The sequence below is a fragment of the Sciurus carolinensis genome, chromosome 9 (assembly GCF_902686445.1).
Source record: "Sciurus carolinensis chromosome 9, mSciCar1.2, whole genome shotgun sequence".
Lineage (NCBI taxonomy): Eukaryota > Metazoa > Chordata > Mammalia > Rodentia > Sciuridae > Sciurus > Sciurus carolinensis.
Window position 1 is genome coordinate 53,214,989 of NC_062221.1, and position 16,365 is coordinate 53,231,353.

Consider the following 16,365-nt stretch of genomic DNA (forward strand, 5'->3'; position numbering starts at 1 on the left):
TAAAGCATAAAAATTTTGCTTAATATATGACAAAGGAGATGTTTCAAATCAGTAAGAAAAGACATTATTCAATAAAAAGTGTTGATTAAACTGGTTAATTATTTAGGAAAGAAGAAAAAAAGAAATTCCATATGAAGTAAGGATTTAAATAATTTTCATCATCATAAAAAGTAATTGAAAATGTAATGATGGTCCTATTATTTGAGTTGTGGAAAGTTCTGTTAAGTACAACACCAAAGCAAAGAACTTGAGAGAAGTTCCTGTTATAGAGAGAAGATTTATGTGTAGCAAGGGTAAAAACTCCCCCAAAACAAATTTCAGTAACAAACTAATAAGGAATACTTGTAAAATAGATGACCAAGTCTTAATACTTCTAAATATGTGAAGTCTTAACAGATTAACAAGAATAAGAAATACACTATAGTAGATATGTGTGGAAGGATATGAGTTCCAAATAAGAAATCTAAGATGAATACAAAATGTATGAAAAAAGTATTCTGGTTCTGTAACAATCAATGTAACATAAGTTAAAATTGCCTGTCAGATTGACAATTACAAAGATTGATATATCTGAAGTTGACAAAGATACAGATTAACAAATGATTTTTTACAACTTTAGTGAGAGTGTAAATTGGTATACCCTGCATTATTATGCGTGACAGAAGTTTAATTCTATGCCTCTTGATCAATGATGCACCCAGGAATTTCTTCTAAGAAAATAATTGAACATGTTGTAATGATAAATATATTATCAATAATATTCATACCTATTAAGTAACAAAGCAGGTCACAAAACAAATACTCTAATTTTTGTACACATTTTATATATACTAAATGCACCTACACATACATGCAAAATACAGAAAGAAAATTCCAAGAGGATGTAAACTAAAATCTGGGTTTTTTCCTAGATGTTGTGAATATAGATTTTTTTTCTCTGCCTGTACATTTCGATACTTTCATGACAAAAATTTAAAGTTTAATTTTGAAAAATTACTTTTAAAATTTGCTTTTGGTGGAAAAAACACAAACATGGCAATCTCTTGTTTGTTCTTTTGAAACCTAAAGGATTATTGCCACCTAAAAAAGTACTCATTTTCCAGATAAAATGATGCACTGATTTTGGATCATACTTTTTTTTCAATTTATTTATTTTACAGTACATTTTTCTTTTAAAAAACACATTTTAACTTATGCATGACAGTTTTGAAGTACTTAAATATGCTTATTTTTTACTAGGTTCAAGTTATTCAATTTTAACTTTATTATGTTCACTGGAACTAATAAAGACAAATTGTCTACTAAATGTTATTACCTAGTACTTTGTGCTTATCAGTGTAATAATGAATGCTCCTGCTAGATCCTGAACTTTCAATATTATTTTTATATTAATTGTCTTTTTTTATTATATTGTAATTCTTTGAATATTGGTGTTACATGACTGGCTCGTATATATTATAGCTTTATATTAAATGACATATTTAAGTAGAACAACCTTTTGGACTACTGTCAATTGCTGTATATTAGGATTTAGTGTTTTCTAAGTCCAGGTTTGACTACTATAAATATTTAAGATATTTATAGATATTTCATGAAAATTACATTTTTGGGTTATCAGTGGACATTCCTTTTTGTCTTTTTTATTACAGGAATCATGGGTAAAGAAGGAAGACAGGCTGCAAGAAACAGTGACTATGCAATAGCTAGATTTAAATTCCTCTCCAAATTACTTTTTGTTCATGGTCATTTTTATTATGTTAGAATAGCTACCCTTGTACAGTATTTTTTTTATAAGGTGAGTTTCATGTGGATTTTTAGAATCAATTATTGATAGTAATTTGAAATTTCAACTTAAGAAATGTTATAACCATACAAATTATTCTTAAAAATAGTATCTGTAAATAAAAACAGTACTTTTGTAATTAATCTGTACCGAGAGAATACAAATTAGCGGTTGCCTGGGAACAAGAGTACAGGTGATAGAATTGACTGGAAAGGAATGTAAGAGAACTTTTGGGATTGATGGAAGAGTTCTCTAATTTTATGGTGATGTTGGTGGTGTATAAATTTGTCAAAATACATCAAAACTTGCACTTAAATTGATGTTTTATTCTGTGCAAATTAGGCTACAATAAATCTGATTTATTTAAGGTTATTTCATCTTGAGTACATAAGTTTTAATTTAACTCCAACATAATGATTTCAAGCAGAGGTTAAGTTTGTTTTGTTTTGTTGCCATCGATGACCTGTTAGTAGACTAGCGAGGTGATTTGCTTCTCAGTACAGGGTTTTTTTATGCATAAAATGAAAGACTTAGGATTACAAATAAAAATGTTGAAATACTGTTCTATCTCTAGACCCTTTTGGGAAAGGTGGGAATCAGTAGAGATCATGTTAAATGAATCTGCTACTAAAACATTTAATATGCCAGAGTGTCCTGTATTGCATATTTTCCTATAATAATAGCTACAAGCCAGGGAAAGAACATAAATAGATTATATATATTACTATAAGATTATGTGGCAATTTTATTCTAACTTATTATTCTTGCTTTTACTTATGAGAATAGATTGAGATAGATGTTTCCATAGTTCTGTTTATTGTGCGCTTTCAATATTTTTGCATTGTAAAGCTATCGTGGCCTGAAATTTTAAATAAATCTTGTTATTATACTGTATATGAAATGTATTAAATGAGAGTTGGAAGATTGTAAATTCAAAATAATGGTATTACTTGGCAGTGACGGGAGATATTTTCATTCTCATATCCGCACTGCTTCTCAAATGCTTTTAGACATTTTTTAATAGATGAGAATCCTACTTTGCCATTTTATATGGACACGTCCTTATGAAAAAAATTCTCAGGTTACCATATTAACTGAAATTGTGTTTCTGGACCCTTTAACATATTTAGAAATTTTTTTCTCTTTTAGTCCAAAGTATTTTAATTGCTTTCTATTTAATCTTTTTTTTTTTTTCAGAATGTGTGCTTTATCACACCCCAATTTTTATATCAGTTCTACTGTTTGTTTTCTCAACAAGTAAGTAAATAGAAGCTTGTATTTTGTCCTTTTATAATAAGAATATAGGTGTTCAAATTTTCAACTTGCTTTTTTTTTTTTTTTTTTTTTTTGTGGCGCTGGGTATTGAACTCAGGGACTTGTGCTTACAATGCAAGCACTCTACCGACTGAGCTATCTCCCCAGCCCTCAAATTTGATAGACATTTAGAAAGACTTTTTCATTTTTCTAAGTCTTGCAGGTAACTATACAAAGTGCTTCTCTGAGTAGTATACTTAGTCAGCATAACATTCATAATATTTATTCTGCTTTTTAGTTCAAAAGTAATGTTGTTACCAAATTTTATTTTAATTATGGATGGTTTTCTTTCATTTTTCTTATCCTGCAAGTAACTAGACAAAACTTTTCTGATTAGCAATTAGCACATAACTCATAACATTTAGGTGAATGTTGATACCAAAATATATTATAATTCTAGATGCTTATTGATATTAACTCTAAACAGCTTATGGGAGAATTTTGATAATTTGTTTCAATTATTTTGTGATATTTCTATAGAAGCCATATGAAGCCAGACCAAATAACTATTAGAGGTTCACTTTGTCTTAATTTTTGACTCACAGTTGTTTAATTGTTTTTATAGTTGTAAATGGACAGCATGCCTTTATTTTATTTGTTTCATTTTTATGTGGTACTAAGGATCAAACCCAGTGCCTCACACATGCTAGGCAACCACTCTGCCACTGAGCTATAGCCCCAGCCCTTGACTCACAATTTTTTTATGAACTTTTTCGTTTAGTCCAGGGATGACATACAGGTTTCACCACAGAAGCTAACTAAATAATTGATAGAAGCACCTGGAATGCTATGTTAAGGGGGGTTTCTGAAGCTTAAGATTTAAAGGGAAAATGCTGTAATTTTTTAGTAGTGACTGTAATGGGCACAGGGTGGGTCTTTGGTTGTCCACATGTCACATGTTTACCATTCCTGATTTACTATTTTATTTTACAGAAAAGGAAGATTAACTTGTTGACCCAAAATTGCATAGCTAGGTTCATGACTAAACTGTGACTTAGACCTACTGCTTCTGACTAATTGAGCACCCTTTTCATATACCATACTTTATCAAATTGAGCAAGACATTGATCCTAATTTATTGAAAAACATAAGAGCTTAATTATCTTAAGTCATTAGTTTTTCTTTTCATGGGTTGTTCTTCCTTAATTGCTATGTTCAACTCTGTTAAGAACCTGAACTCTAAATTCCAAATATCTACTCAGGTAGGCTATCAATAACAGTTTACCTGAATGAAATAAAGACTGCTATAAAACCATATGATAAGGGGACCTGACCTTTTTTGATTACATGTTCAGGGAGTTTATGGTATAATATGGGAGACAGATTAATAGCAATAAAACAATGTAAAAAGCATAGGCACAGTGCTAAGCTGTTAGAACCAACAGTGGCACCTGTGACTCTTTAGAAAACACTGTCACCAAGGACTTGGGTCACTGAAAAGTTTCATGGAAGAAACTGAGTCTTATTCAGTGTCCTAAAGAGAGCATAGGATATAGATGGGGAGAGCAAGCCATGAAAACAAAACTATATATTGGCATACCAAAGAGTCAGTAAGAAGCCTAGGATGCGTATAGAATTGTTTTAAAACTATATCACAGTGACCAAGTTGTAGAGAATCTTGAAATATAGATTCAGTCCACTATAATTCCAGAAATAACTGACACAGCAGAATATTCCAGTTCCCACACAGAATTTAAATCTAGGAATACTATGTTAATGTCCATATAAAAAACAAATTGGAATTATTAAAGTAGGTTTTGTTGTAAATTGAAAAACTATAGTTTTATGCTTGTTCTTTGTTATGCAAAATGTAATAGAAATACATAATTTAGAATCTCAAAATTTCTACCTTTTTCTTTCTAGACACTGTATGACAGCGTGTACCTGACTTTATATAATATTTGTTTTACTTCCCTACCTATTCTGATATATAGTCTTTTGGAACAGCATATAGACCCTCATGTATTACAGAACAAGCCCACCCTCTATCGGTAAGTATTTTCCAGCATTTAAATGTCCATACATTTCTTTTCTTTTTTTTTTTTAATTTATTTTGTAGTTGTAGATAGACAGAATGCCTTTATTTTATTTGTTTAGTTTTATGTGGTGCTGAGGATCAAGCCCAGTGCCTCACACATGCTAGGCAAGTGCTCTGCCACTGAGCTACAGCCCCTGCCCCTAAATGTCCATACTTTTCTGATTACAAGTATTGTATTTAATGCTTAGTAATCTTAACAAGTACCTAACAATAAGCAAATATATAGGTAATGTCTTGGTGATTGATACACTAAGGGACTTGGGAGTGGTAGAACACTTGCTTAGCTATGTGAGGCCCTGGCTTCAGTCCCCAGCACCACAAAAATAAATAAATAAAAATATTTTAGTGTTGAAAGCATAATTATTGTATGGTTTACAGTTGCTGAATACCAAAGAGAAATTTTGAATTTTTGCTATGTTTTTAAGAATGAGTGATTTCATCCCATGAATGCACTGAGTGATTGTGTAATTTGTACTTACTGTTACAAACCAGTAATATTCTATTTGTTGTGACAAAAGAAGTTATTCAGTAATTGGTAGTCTCTAGAATTCCTTAAAAATTAGTTTATGTCCTACTCTTGCCAAATTTATGAATGATAGTCCATGCAAAATGCAAATAAAGGATATTGCTCCCAATTCTCTGCTTTATTCCTGCTTTCCAGAACCAAGTTATTACAAGAGCTGTGGAACCAGGCAGGGATAGCTGATTGTTCCCATCATAAACTCTTATAGAGAGGCTATAGAGGTACCACTTACAGAAATATCCAGTTGTCCAAATATGAAATAACTTACTTTGATTTCCCAGTTTATCTAACACTTAACCCAAGATTAGCACAGGTGGTTCTTCTCATAATAACTGTTACTGAAAATGCTATTAATTAAGACCTTCAATGTAGAAACCAACTCAAATGACCACACTTGAAGGAAACTGTAATGTCAGGCTGGCTGAGTGTTAACAGAATACAATACAGATAATCAGCTTTTCACAGCTAAACTGAAGTATAATGTCTCTATGTTTCTTTATCAATTGAGAAAATGTATTGAATTTTATTATGTGAACTATTAAGCTGTTACCCCTGTGTATACTGTTACTAGAACTGGTGGTTTGTAGATTTAAGCATATTTATTTTTTCTGCTAATATTTTCAAACAATTTTAAATTAAAGTTCCATCTTGTTTTTTTAATTATTGAATTGTAATAATTGTTTAGTAGGTAAAAAATGAATCCTAACATATTCCTTTTTTTAATTTACAGGGACATTAGTAAAAACCGTCTCTTAAGCATTAAAACATTTCTTTATTGGACCATCCTGGGTTTCACTCATGCCTTTATTTCTTTTTTGGATCCTATTTTCTAATGGGGAAAGATATATCTCTGCTTGGAAATGGCCAGGTAAAACATATAATGTCTTAAAGAATGCTTATCAATATTTTCATTTGGTTTAGTTTTAAATAATTTTCTGTCATGAAAAATAAAGGTAAAATTAAACTTAAATTATAAAATTTCAGATACTAAATTCAAATACAAAAATAAAAGATTTTAACTTTTTCACTTATATTTCATACAAATGACAATTAAAACATAAAAGTAGTACATTATAGAGCTGGGGTTGTAACTCAGTGGCCGAAGCACTTGCCTAGCACGTGTGAGGCACTGGGTTTGATTCTCAGCACCACCTATAAATAAATAAAACAAAGGTCCATTGACAACTAAACAATATTTTTAAAAAGTAATACAGTGTAATTGTAAAATGAGACTCAAGTTAGTAGACAGTTTTGCTATTCAAAAATTAGTTTATACAAAGATATATGTTAACACCCCTACATGCTGTTTACCTCAGTACTGTGTTCTAATAACAGGTACTGTTTATTTGGTCCTTACTTTTGTGCTAAGTGCTGTTTATGTCCTATGCCCATTAATCCCTACAATAATCCTGTTAAAAGGGCGTCATTGCTCCTGTTTTTTAGATGAGAAATAGTGGTTGTTTGATTTTAATTGCTTGAATTCTTTGTTTACTTATAGAGTGCCTCCATACTCTTCAGTGCACACTGGCAGGTCTAAGGATATCATTAAGTTACTATTTAATATGACCATTTTTCTGAAATGTGAAATAAGGAAAGAGTACTAAACAGTGTACTGTTCCACTGTGCCCTGATTGGAGTGCTTATGTTGAGAGGCTTGTGGCAAAACTAGGCCCCTCTTTCTGGCTTAGCTAGATGGGTTAGAAGAATGGAAATGACAACAGCTGGTACTATGGTAGACTGGATTCCTTTGGTGTGTTTGTCAGTTTTGTGTCTCTCTGTGACCAAAATACCTGACAAGAACAATTTAGAGACAGAAAGATTTATTGTGCTCACTGTTTCAAAGGATTCAGTACATGGTCAACTGGCTCCTAGTCAGAAAAATGGAACATGATAGAGGAAAACTACTTAGCATATGACAGCCGAGAAACAGAGAAAGAGGAAGATAAACCTTTCCAGTATCCTATTTCCTTCCCACCTCCCAGGAGTCCATTCAGCTCTCAGAGCCCTCATGATCCAATCTTTGCCTAAAAACCCCACCTCTGAACCCTTGCAACATTGGGGATCATACTTCAACACTTGAGCTTTGTGGGGGACATTCCAGATCCAATCTATAACATTTCTTTTCTCTTTTTAATTGACAACACTTGAATCTTACAAGATACGTTTGGAGACACAGAGAAACAAACTTTGCAACTGAAAGAATATAAGATTTTATCTGTTTACCAAATATTTATTGAGGACAAAACATTCCCAAGTGCTACTATATTAGGCTCTGAATATTTAAGAGTAATTTACATACTTAATTATGGAGTTTAGAGTCTTGCAACCACAGACAAGGATCAGGTAACAAAATAGGCTAGTAAAATTTTAAAAAGTAGCTTTCAAATATACAGAGGCCTTAGCTATGTACATCTCTTTAGGTTATAGGGTAGGAACATAAATATTTTGTCATTTCATTTTTGAGGACCTATTTAGCCTGATTTGGATAAAAATATGAGTCTAGTTTGTGTTGTGTAACGCAAAGGCATCGCTTTCCAAGTAATAATTACCTTCTATTGTATTTTTTCTCGGTGCCAATTGTATTACATACTTTTGTTTATTAAATTGTAATCGACCCGTGTGAGAAAAAAATCATTTTTTACTTTATTGCATATTAGAAAATTAATAACCTCAGAGAGTTTAAAATTACAAGAGTAAAATTCCAACTCAGTCTGTGACTTAAGAACCTGTGTGCTTCATTATGATCTTTAATACCTTTGGAAAAGCAGTTAGCCTGGGTGCCCTCTGCTCAGCCTTACCACCTATGCAAGGACCATAGACCAAAGATATATGAGAGTGCCCACTTCCCCTTAAGTAGTAAGGTAGAACTGAACAGATGAAGGGGCAGGGGGCAGAAGTCATTGAATGAAAAGAAAATTAGAGAGATCTTTTTTGCCGATTACTATGTTTTTCCTGGTTTTAAAATAATATGTATACATTGTGGTAAGTTTGAGAAATATAGGAAAAAATATAAAGAAGGTAAATATGAGCTGGGGATGGAGCATAGTGGTAGAGCACTTACCTAGAGTGCGTAAGGCCCTGGGTTCAATTTTCAGCACCACCAAAAAAAAAAGGGGGGGAAGAACAAGAAGAAACAAAATTGCCTGTTGTACCTCTATCCACATATTATTGCTTCTGTTTTTAAACAGATTTCTTCCTGTTTTAACAAATTTCCTTTCATTCTTTTATAATTTTTGCAGTTTTCATTATCATCATAATTTGCTTCTCCTTATTTCTTAACATTCTAACCTGTGATTTTTCATATTATTAACATGTTTTTCATGGCTACATAATACTCTGTTATATTTTTATGTATTCTCTTACTTTGGGAGTTTAAGTTTGTTTCTACCTTTTAGTGCCTTTTTTGTTTGTTTTTAAGGGACAATGTCCCACTATATGTTGCCCAGGCTGACCTCAGACTCCCAGGCCCAAGTAAGTGATCCTCCTGCCTCAGTCTCCTGAGTAGGTGGAACTACAGGTACACACCATCATGTCTATCTTTAGTGACTTTTTAAAATTAAATCTTTAGCAGTCTTTATACAACAGATAAAACCTTAAGGATAAATTGTCGATCTTTAGTATGAAAGTTTTCTTCTCGTTACCACCTGCTTAATTTTTGTTTTTTTTTTTTTAGTTCTTTTTAGCTCAAATTATAAATCATTAATCTTCTATCATTAACCTAATGCCCCCTTTACCTTACCAGTTACACCACTTAGTTATATACCACTAAAAATTAATCTGCCACTCACTGCTGCCTCTACTAGAAATAGTGGAAAAGAAACACACATTGGAACCATTCAGAATAGGATTCTGTAGTTACAATTCAAGTGACAAAGAATGAGATAGTTAACCTCTCTAAAACTTAGTTTCCTCACCTGTAAAATGGGTGTGTCCCTTACCTTACAGGTTTTCTGTGAGAATTAAGTGACATGTAAAACATTAATCACAATAGCAGTAAATAGAAGTACTTGGTAAGTCTTAGCAGTAATAATTGCTCTTTTTATTATCAAATCATTACACTAGAGAAGGCCTGTCCTTATCTGTTTCTCCCAGAAATTCTCTCTTTAACTATGAAAGTCCCCTTGCTATCTTTTCTAGTTCTAAATTATTGCTAATGTTTCTTCTCTAGGGTGCTCTTGCCTCTCTGCCTCAGTTCCTCTTACCATCATCAGTTGTTGTTTGAACCCAGAGACCCCTGTCCTTTAGCTCCAGCTCCCTCTTTCATATCTGTACTAAAATCTTTTGAGACTTCTGTCTGGTCCAAGTCTCATTGTTCAGTGTTCATATGTTGATGCTTCCTGTTTTCCATGTGGTGTTTTTGTATGCCCAGGAAATCTATAAACATCTCTGATCTTGTTATTTTGCATCTTTGCACTCTTTCTTTTTGTTAGTTTGGCTAAGGGTTTGTCAATCTTATTTATCTTTTCAAAGTACCAACTCTTCTTCGCTTTGATCCTGTGCATTGCTTTCTTATTATCAATTTCATTGATTTCAGCTCTGATCTTAATTATTTCTTGTCTTCTACTGGTTTGAGGCATAGTTCTTTTTGTAAGGCCTCGAGGTGGAGCAAAAAACTTGTTTATTTGAGATCTCTCTAATTTTTTAATGTAGGCACTCAGTACTATAAATTTTTTTCTTAGAACTGCTTTCATACTGTCCCAGAGATTCTGATATGTGGTGTCTCTGTTCTCATTCATTTCTAAGAATTTCTTAATTTCTTTTCTCATTTCTTCTTACATCCATTGTTTGTTTAGAGAGTATTATTCAATCTCTATGTGTTTATGTGGTTTCTATTATTTTTCTTGCTGTTGATTTTTGGCTTCATTCCATTATGATCTGATAAGATACATAGATTATATAGATTTGTTTGTTTGTTTGTTTGTTTGTTTGTTTTGTATTTGCAAAGATTTGCTTCGTGGCCTAGAATATGATCTATTTTAGAAAAAGTTCCAAGCACGGCTAAGAAGAAGGTAAATTCAGCTGTTGTAGGGTGGAATATTCTATAGATGTCAGTTAGGTCCATTTGATATATAGTGTTGTTTTGGTTGGAGATTTCATTATTGATTTTATATTCTGATGGCCTATCTATTGGTGATAGGGTGTATTGAAGTCACTCAGTATTATTGTGTTAGGTTCTGTGTGGGATTTAATGTCATGGAGTATATGCTCTATATAATTGGGTGTGTTGACATTTGGGGAATAATGTTAGCTATCATTATACCTTCTTATTGGATTGTTACTTTTACTTGGATGTAGTGGCCTTTGTCTCTTCTGATTAATTTTTGTTTGAAATATGCTTTGTCAGATATGACAATAGCCACTCCTGCTTTTTTCTTGGACTGTATGCATGGAATATTTTTTGTCATCCTTTTACCTTCAGCCTTTGGATGTCTTTGCCTATTAAGATGAGTCTTTTGTAAACAACATATAGTTGGATTGTGTTTTTTGATTCATTCTGGCTATGTTTGTCTTTTAATTGGGAAGTTAAGATCATTAACATTTGGCATTAGTATGGATATGTGTTCGTGTTTTCCTACTGTTTGGGTTGGTATTTTGACTGGTCTGGATTCTCATTTAGTGAATTATTCTTCTGTTGAACTTCCTGTGTTTGGGAGCTTTGGGAATTGATTTTTGGTTCCTTTGTGTGCAGTTTATCTTTAAGTATTCTTTGTAATACTGACTTAGTGCTCATGAATTCTTTTAGTTTATTCTTGTCATGGAAAGTTTTTATTTCTGCCTCAAATTTGAAACTCAGCTTTATTAGGTATAGTAACCTTGACTGGCAGTTGTTTTCTTCTAGGATTTAGAATATCTCATTCTAGGCCCTCCTTGATTTTAGGGTCTGAGTCAAGGTATCAAAAGAAACCCTTATTGGTTTGCCTCTTAATGTGACCTGATGTTTCTCTCTTGCAGTTTTTATTATTATTTCATTATGTACTGTGTTAGGTATATTGATTATGATAATGTCTTGGTAAGCTTCTCTTTGAGTAGGTCTATTTGAGGTCCTGTAAGCTTCCTATTTGTAGATGTCTGTTTCATTTCTGATATATATAAAATTTTCTGTAACTATCTCATTGAAAATGTTCTTTGTGCCTTAAGTTTGTATGTCCCGTATTCTTTTCTATCCCAGTGATTCTCAGGGTTGGTCTTTTAATATTGTCCAATAGTTCTTGTATACTCTGGTCATGTTCTGTAATTTTTTTTCCCTTTATTGCATTCTTTGTACTCAAGATCATATACCCTACAAATAAAAATAAATAAATTTGTGTTTGTATCGTATACCCTGTCTTCATGGCCTGAAGTTCTCACTTCAAGGGCTGAGGTTCTATTTACTATGCAATCTAATCTGTTAGTGATGCCTTCAAGTGAGTTTTTTATTTGATTATATCTTTCATATCTAGGAGTTCTTCTTAGTTTCTTTTCGCTATTTTTATTTCTTTATTAAAGTGCTCTTTTCATCTCCTGTAATTGCTCTCTTAATTCCTTCGTTTGATCTTCTTTCTAGTTCATTGAACATTTTTTTACATTTTATTTTTATTGGTTCTTTTGAATGATGTACATCACAGTAGAATTCATTTTGATGTGATTATATAAGCATGGAACATATCTTACTCTAACTAGGACTCCATTCTTGTGGGTGTACACAATGGTGGGATTCATTGTGGTGTACTCCTATATGTATATAGGAAAATTAACCCAGATTCATTCCATTGTCTTTCCTTTTCCTATTCCCCTCTCCCTTCCCTTCATTCCCCTTTGTCTAAACTACTGAATATCTCTTCTCCTCTCTCCCCAATTGTGGTTTAGTTTCCAATTATCAGCAAAAACTGACCTTTTGCTTTTGGGGATTAGCTTCTTTCACTTATCATGATACTCTCCAGATCTATCCATTTACCAGCAAATGTTATAAAATCCTTCTACTTTATGGCTGAGTAATACTTCCTTGTGTACATATACCACATTTTCTTTATCCATTCATCTATTGAAGAGCACCTAGGTTGTCTCCATAGCTTCACTATTGTGAATCGAACTGCTATAAATATTGATATGGCTGTGTCACTGTACTATGCTGATTTTAAGTCCTTTGAATATAAACCAAGGAGTTGGATAGCAGGGTCAAATCATTGTTCCATTACAACTTTTCTGAGGTATCTCCATACTTCTTTCTATAATGGTTGCACCAATTTGCATTCCCACCAGCAATGTATGAGTGTACCTTTTCCCCCACATCCTCAGCAACATTTATTGTTACTTGTATTCTTTTTTTTTTTTTTTTTTTGGCGGTACTGGGGATTGAACTCAGGGTCTTGTGCTTGCAAAGCAAGCACTCTACCAGCTGAGCTATCTCCCCAGCCCTGTTACTTGTATTCTTGATAGTTGCCATTCTGACTAGAGTGAGATGGACTCTCATTGTAACTTTAATTCGCATTTTCCTAATTAGTAGAGTTGTTGAACATTTTTTCCATGTTTATTGACTATTCATATTTCTTCTGAGAAGTATCTGTCCAGATCCTTTGCACATTTATTGATTGAGTTATTTGGGGGTTTTGTTATTGTTGTTGTTGTTGTTAAGTTTTTTGAGTACTTTATACATCCTGGAAATTAATGTTCTATCTGAGGTGCAGGTAGCAAAGATTTTCTCCCATTCTGTTGGCCCCCTCTTCACATCTCAGTTTTTTCCTTTGCTGTGAAGATTTTTGGTTTGATGCTATCTCATTTATTGATCATTGATTTTGCTTCTTGCACGTTTAGGAGTCTTATTGAGAAAGTCAGTTCCTGAGCCAAAATGTTGGAATGTTGTGCCTACATTTTCTAGTATGTGCAGGGTTTCTGATCTGATTTCTAGGTCTTTGATCCATTTTGAGTTGAGTTTTGTACAGGGTAAGATGGGGTTAAATTTCTTCCTACTACATACGGATTTTCAGTTTTCTCAGCACCGTTTGTTGAAAAAGCTATTTTTTCTTCATTGTATGTTTTTCGCACCTTTGTCTAGTATAAAATAACTGTATTTATATGGTTTGTCCCTGTGTCTTCTATTCTATTCCATTGGTCTTCATGCCTGTTTTCAGTGTCAGTAACCTTGCTGTTTTTGTTGTTATAGCTCTATAGTGTAATTTAAGGTCTGGTATTATGATGCCTCCTTCTTCACTTTTCTCACTAAGGATTGCTTTGGCTATTCTGGGCCTATTATTTTTCCAGATGAATTCATTACTGCTTTTTCTATTTCTATGAAGGCCTTCCTTGGAATTTTTATGGAAATTGCATTGAATCCGTATAGCACTTTTGGTGATATGGCCATTCGTTTAACATTTTGAATTAGTTTTTTTATGATCTTTCTCTGGGTTTTTCATCCATATCACTACCAGTGGGATCATTTTTTGGGAAGTTGTGTTTTTTGGGGGGAGATTTTATTTACCTGTTTTCTCACATTTTTAGAGGTGTTGCAATTACACATCATCTGAGGTAGAGTTCCCTACCTCTTTTTTTGCTCTTTTGTGTGTAATTATCTTATTTGTTCTGGAACTTTTCTCTGTTTTTTATGTATGAGTAGATGCCAGAGGGCAGGACCTGAGTTCCCTCTCTGATTGATCCTCCTTAGATCCCTTATTGGTTTGGGACTTTTGTCTTCTCACTTCTTTGATTTGGAGTACTGTCAGGGAATGTTTAGTTCAGCAGCAGTATCTAACTTGTGAACTTTTAGTGTCCCTGTAGGTTCCCAGCATCTCACAGAATGAGGCAAAATAAACTATGGTAACACCATTACAAGCAACACACCGTGTTAATACCCAATTCCTACTATTCCATGTTCAACATTAATTTATTGGTGGTAACCAATAAACAAGAATGGTGGGCTCAGCAGATGTAAACAGTAAAAACAATAACCATGAACTAGATCTAGCTTTAAAGCAAATAGCAGGTGTCAACTCTATCACCCACAGCAGTAATGATTAGCCTTAATGGTGGGGGCAGGAGTTGTATAAACCTAGGAGTTGTATAAACCCATTAGTTTTGAAAGATGGTAAAAATACAATTAATTAGGGGGGAAATGTGTTAGGAACTTTAAAAAGTTTATACTTTTGAAAAATGAGCAGAGAATACAGAGGAGAAGTAGCAGGTTGTGTTTATATGGAAGAAGGAGAAAATATAAAAGAACAACATTTTGGGAGAGAAGGAGAGAATTCAGCAGAATTTGGCCCTTAGCAGAAGACAAGAGAGAAACTAGAGAAATAAACTAATGAAAATAATATAAAACCTAACTTTATAATCCAAAAAACCTGAACCTTCAAAAGACAATGCTAGCAAAAAACAATTCATTTTAAACAATTCTAAAACTGAGAGAAAAAAGAAACAAATATGTCTATGTATATATGTCCCTGAACCAATCATTACAGCCAGAATTCTCACACACACACACACACACACACACACACACACACACACACAACACACAGAAAAAATTTTAAAAATTAAATTAAAAAAACCAAACTCTTACCGAAGAATGAAGGAACCATCTTCTCTGAGATGGTCAAAATAGTTGACCAGATTGAGTGGACATTGTCTTATGTCCAGTAGTCTTTTTTCCAATTCTTGATTTACGTACCGATAGAGCAAGGGGTGGGGTTGTTGACTCCTTCCTGCCCTTGTGTTGTACTCCGAGCTGCCAGTTGTAGTGGCATCAAGTCGTTTGATACAAGATTCACTTCCCTTCTCACCAGGATGAGGTGGCATGGTTAGGACAGTTGGCATTTTATCCATTCAGACTGGTTCAGTGCACTCCCAGGGTACAGCTTCTGCATTGTTCTTTGAGGGGAGTTCTAACAGGTGGGGTAGCCTCTAATCAAGCCTCAGGGGCTTTGTTGGGTTGTGCCTTCTTTGGAGAGACTAGATTGATCCACCCCCTAGGACTAAACTTTAGCCCATCTCTTATACAGGTCTGCTTCTCCAGCGCCTACCAAGTATTCCAGTAATGGGGCAGAAACCTGATCCCTCACTCACTCCTGCCCAGGGGCACAGCCTTCTCAGGCTCAGTCCTTGAGTGTATTAAACCCACCCACTCAAACTCCAGCTGGTCACATGAGCCACCAGACACAAAAGAGAAACAAGTCAGGCTCTCCTTCCCCTTCCAACTCAAATCCCCCCCCAACACACACAGTCTACTCTTACCTGTTTCACTCACATTCCACCAGACCTAGACTCAGTCCCTCCATAGGCACCTGCTGGGATATTGTGGTTGTGTTTTGGGTTTTGTTGTTGTTTTGGGGGAATTTTTTTTTTTTCCTGATGTCCTGGATCCCACAGTCACCACGGTGACATGTTTGTCCCAAGATGGCTTCTGCCTCAGCTCTCCATGGTCAGTTGAGTTTCAGAATATGCTTTTCAAGCACCAGTGCACAATGCAATAATCTCTGAATCAGCTAAGATTAGGGAGCATTTTTGATCTCAGATTTTTTTGTACCAAAACTGTGTTCCCCGGCCTTCTGGGGTGAATCCACACCAGCAGCGCCTATGGGGCCTCCACATAGACTCCAGTGTATTCATTCTTCTTTGTTTATGGTACCCAAATTTCTGAGTCTCTAAGCCACGTTAAGTGTCCGTTATTAAATTTTAGTAAAATCCCTCTTTCACCTACCTCATGGAGGAGCTATACATTCACTGCTTTGGTCCACA

General features: G+C 33.9%; 1 protein-coding gene across 1 annotated transcript in view; it reads left to right on the forward strand.

Annotated features, from left to right (window-relative positions):
- Positions 1-16,365, forward strand: part of Atp11b (ATPase phospholipid transporting 11B (putative)) — a 111,993-nt gene that overhangs the window by 69,674 nt on the left and 25,954 nt on the right. The window contains 5 exon segments of the mRNA XM_047563261.1: positions 1,650-1,795; positions 2,981-3,040; positions 4,961-5,088; positions 6,389-6,462; positions 6,465-6,526. Of these exon segments, the coding sequence (XP_047419217.1) occupies positions 1,650-1,795; positions 2,981-3,040; positions 4,961-5,088; positions 6,389-6,462; positions 6,465-6,526 (470 nt within the window).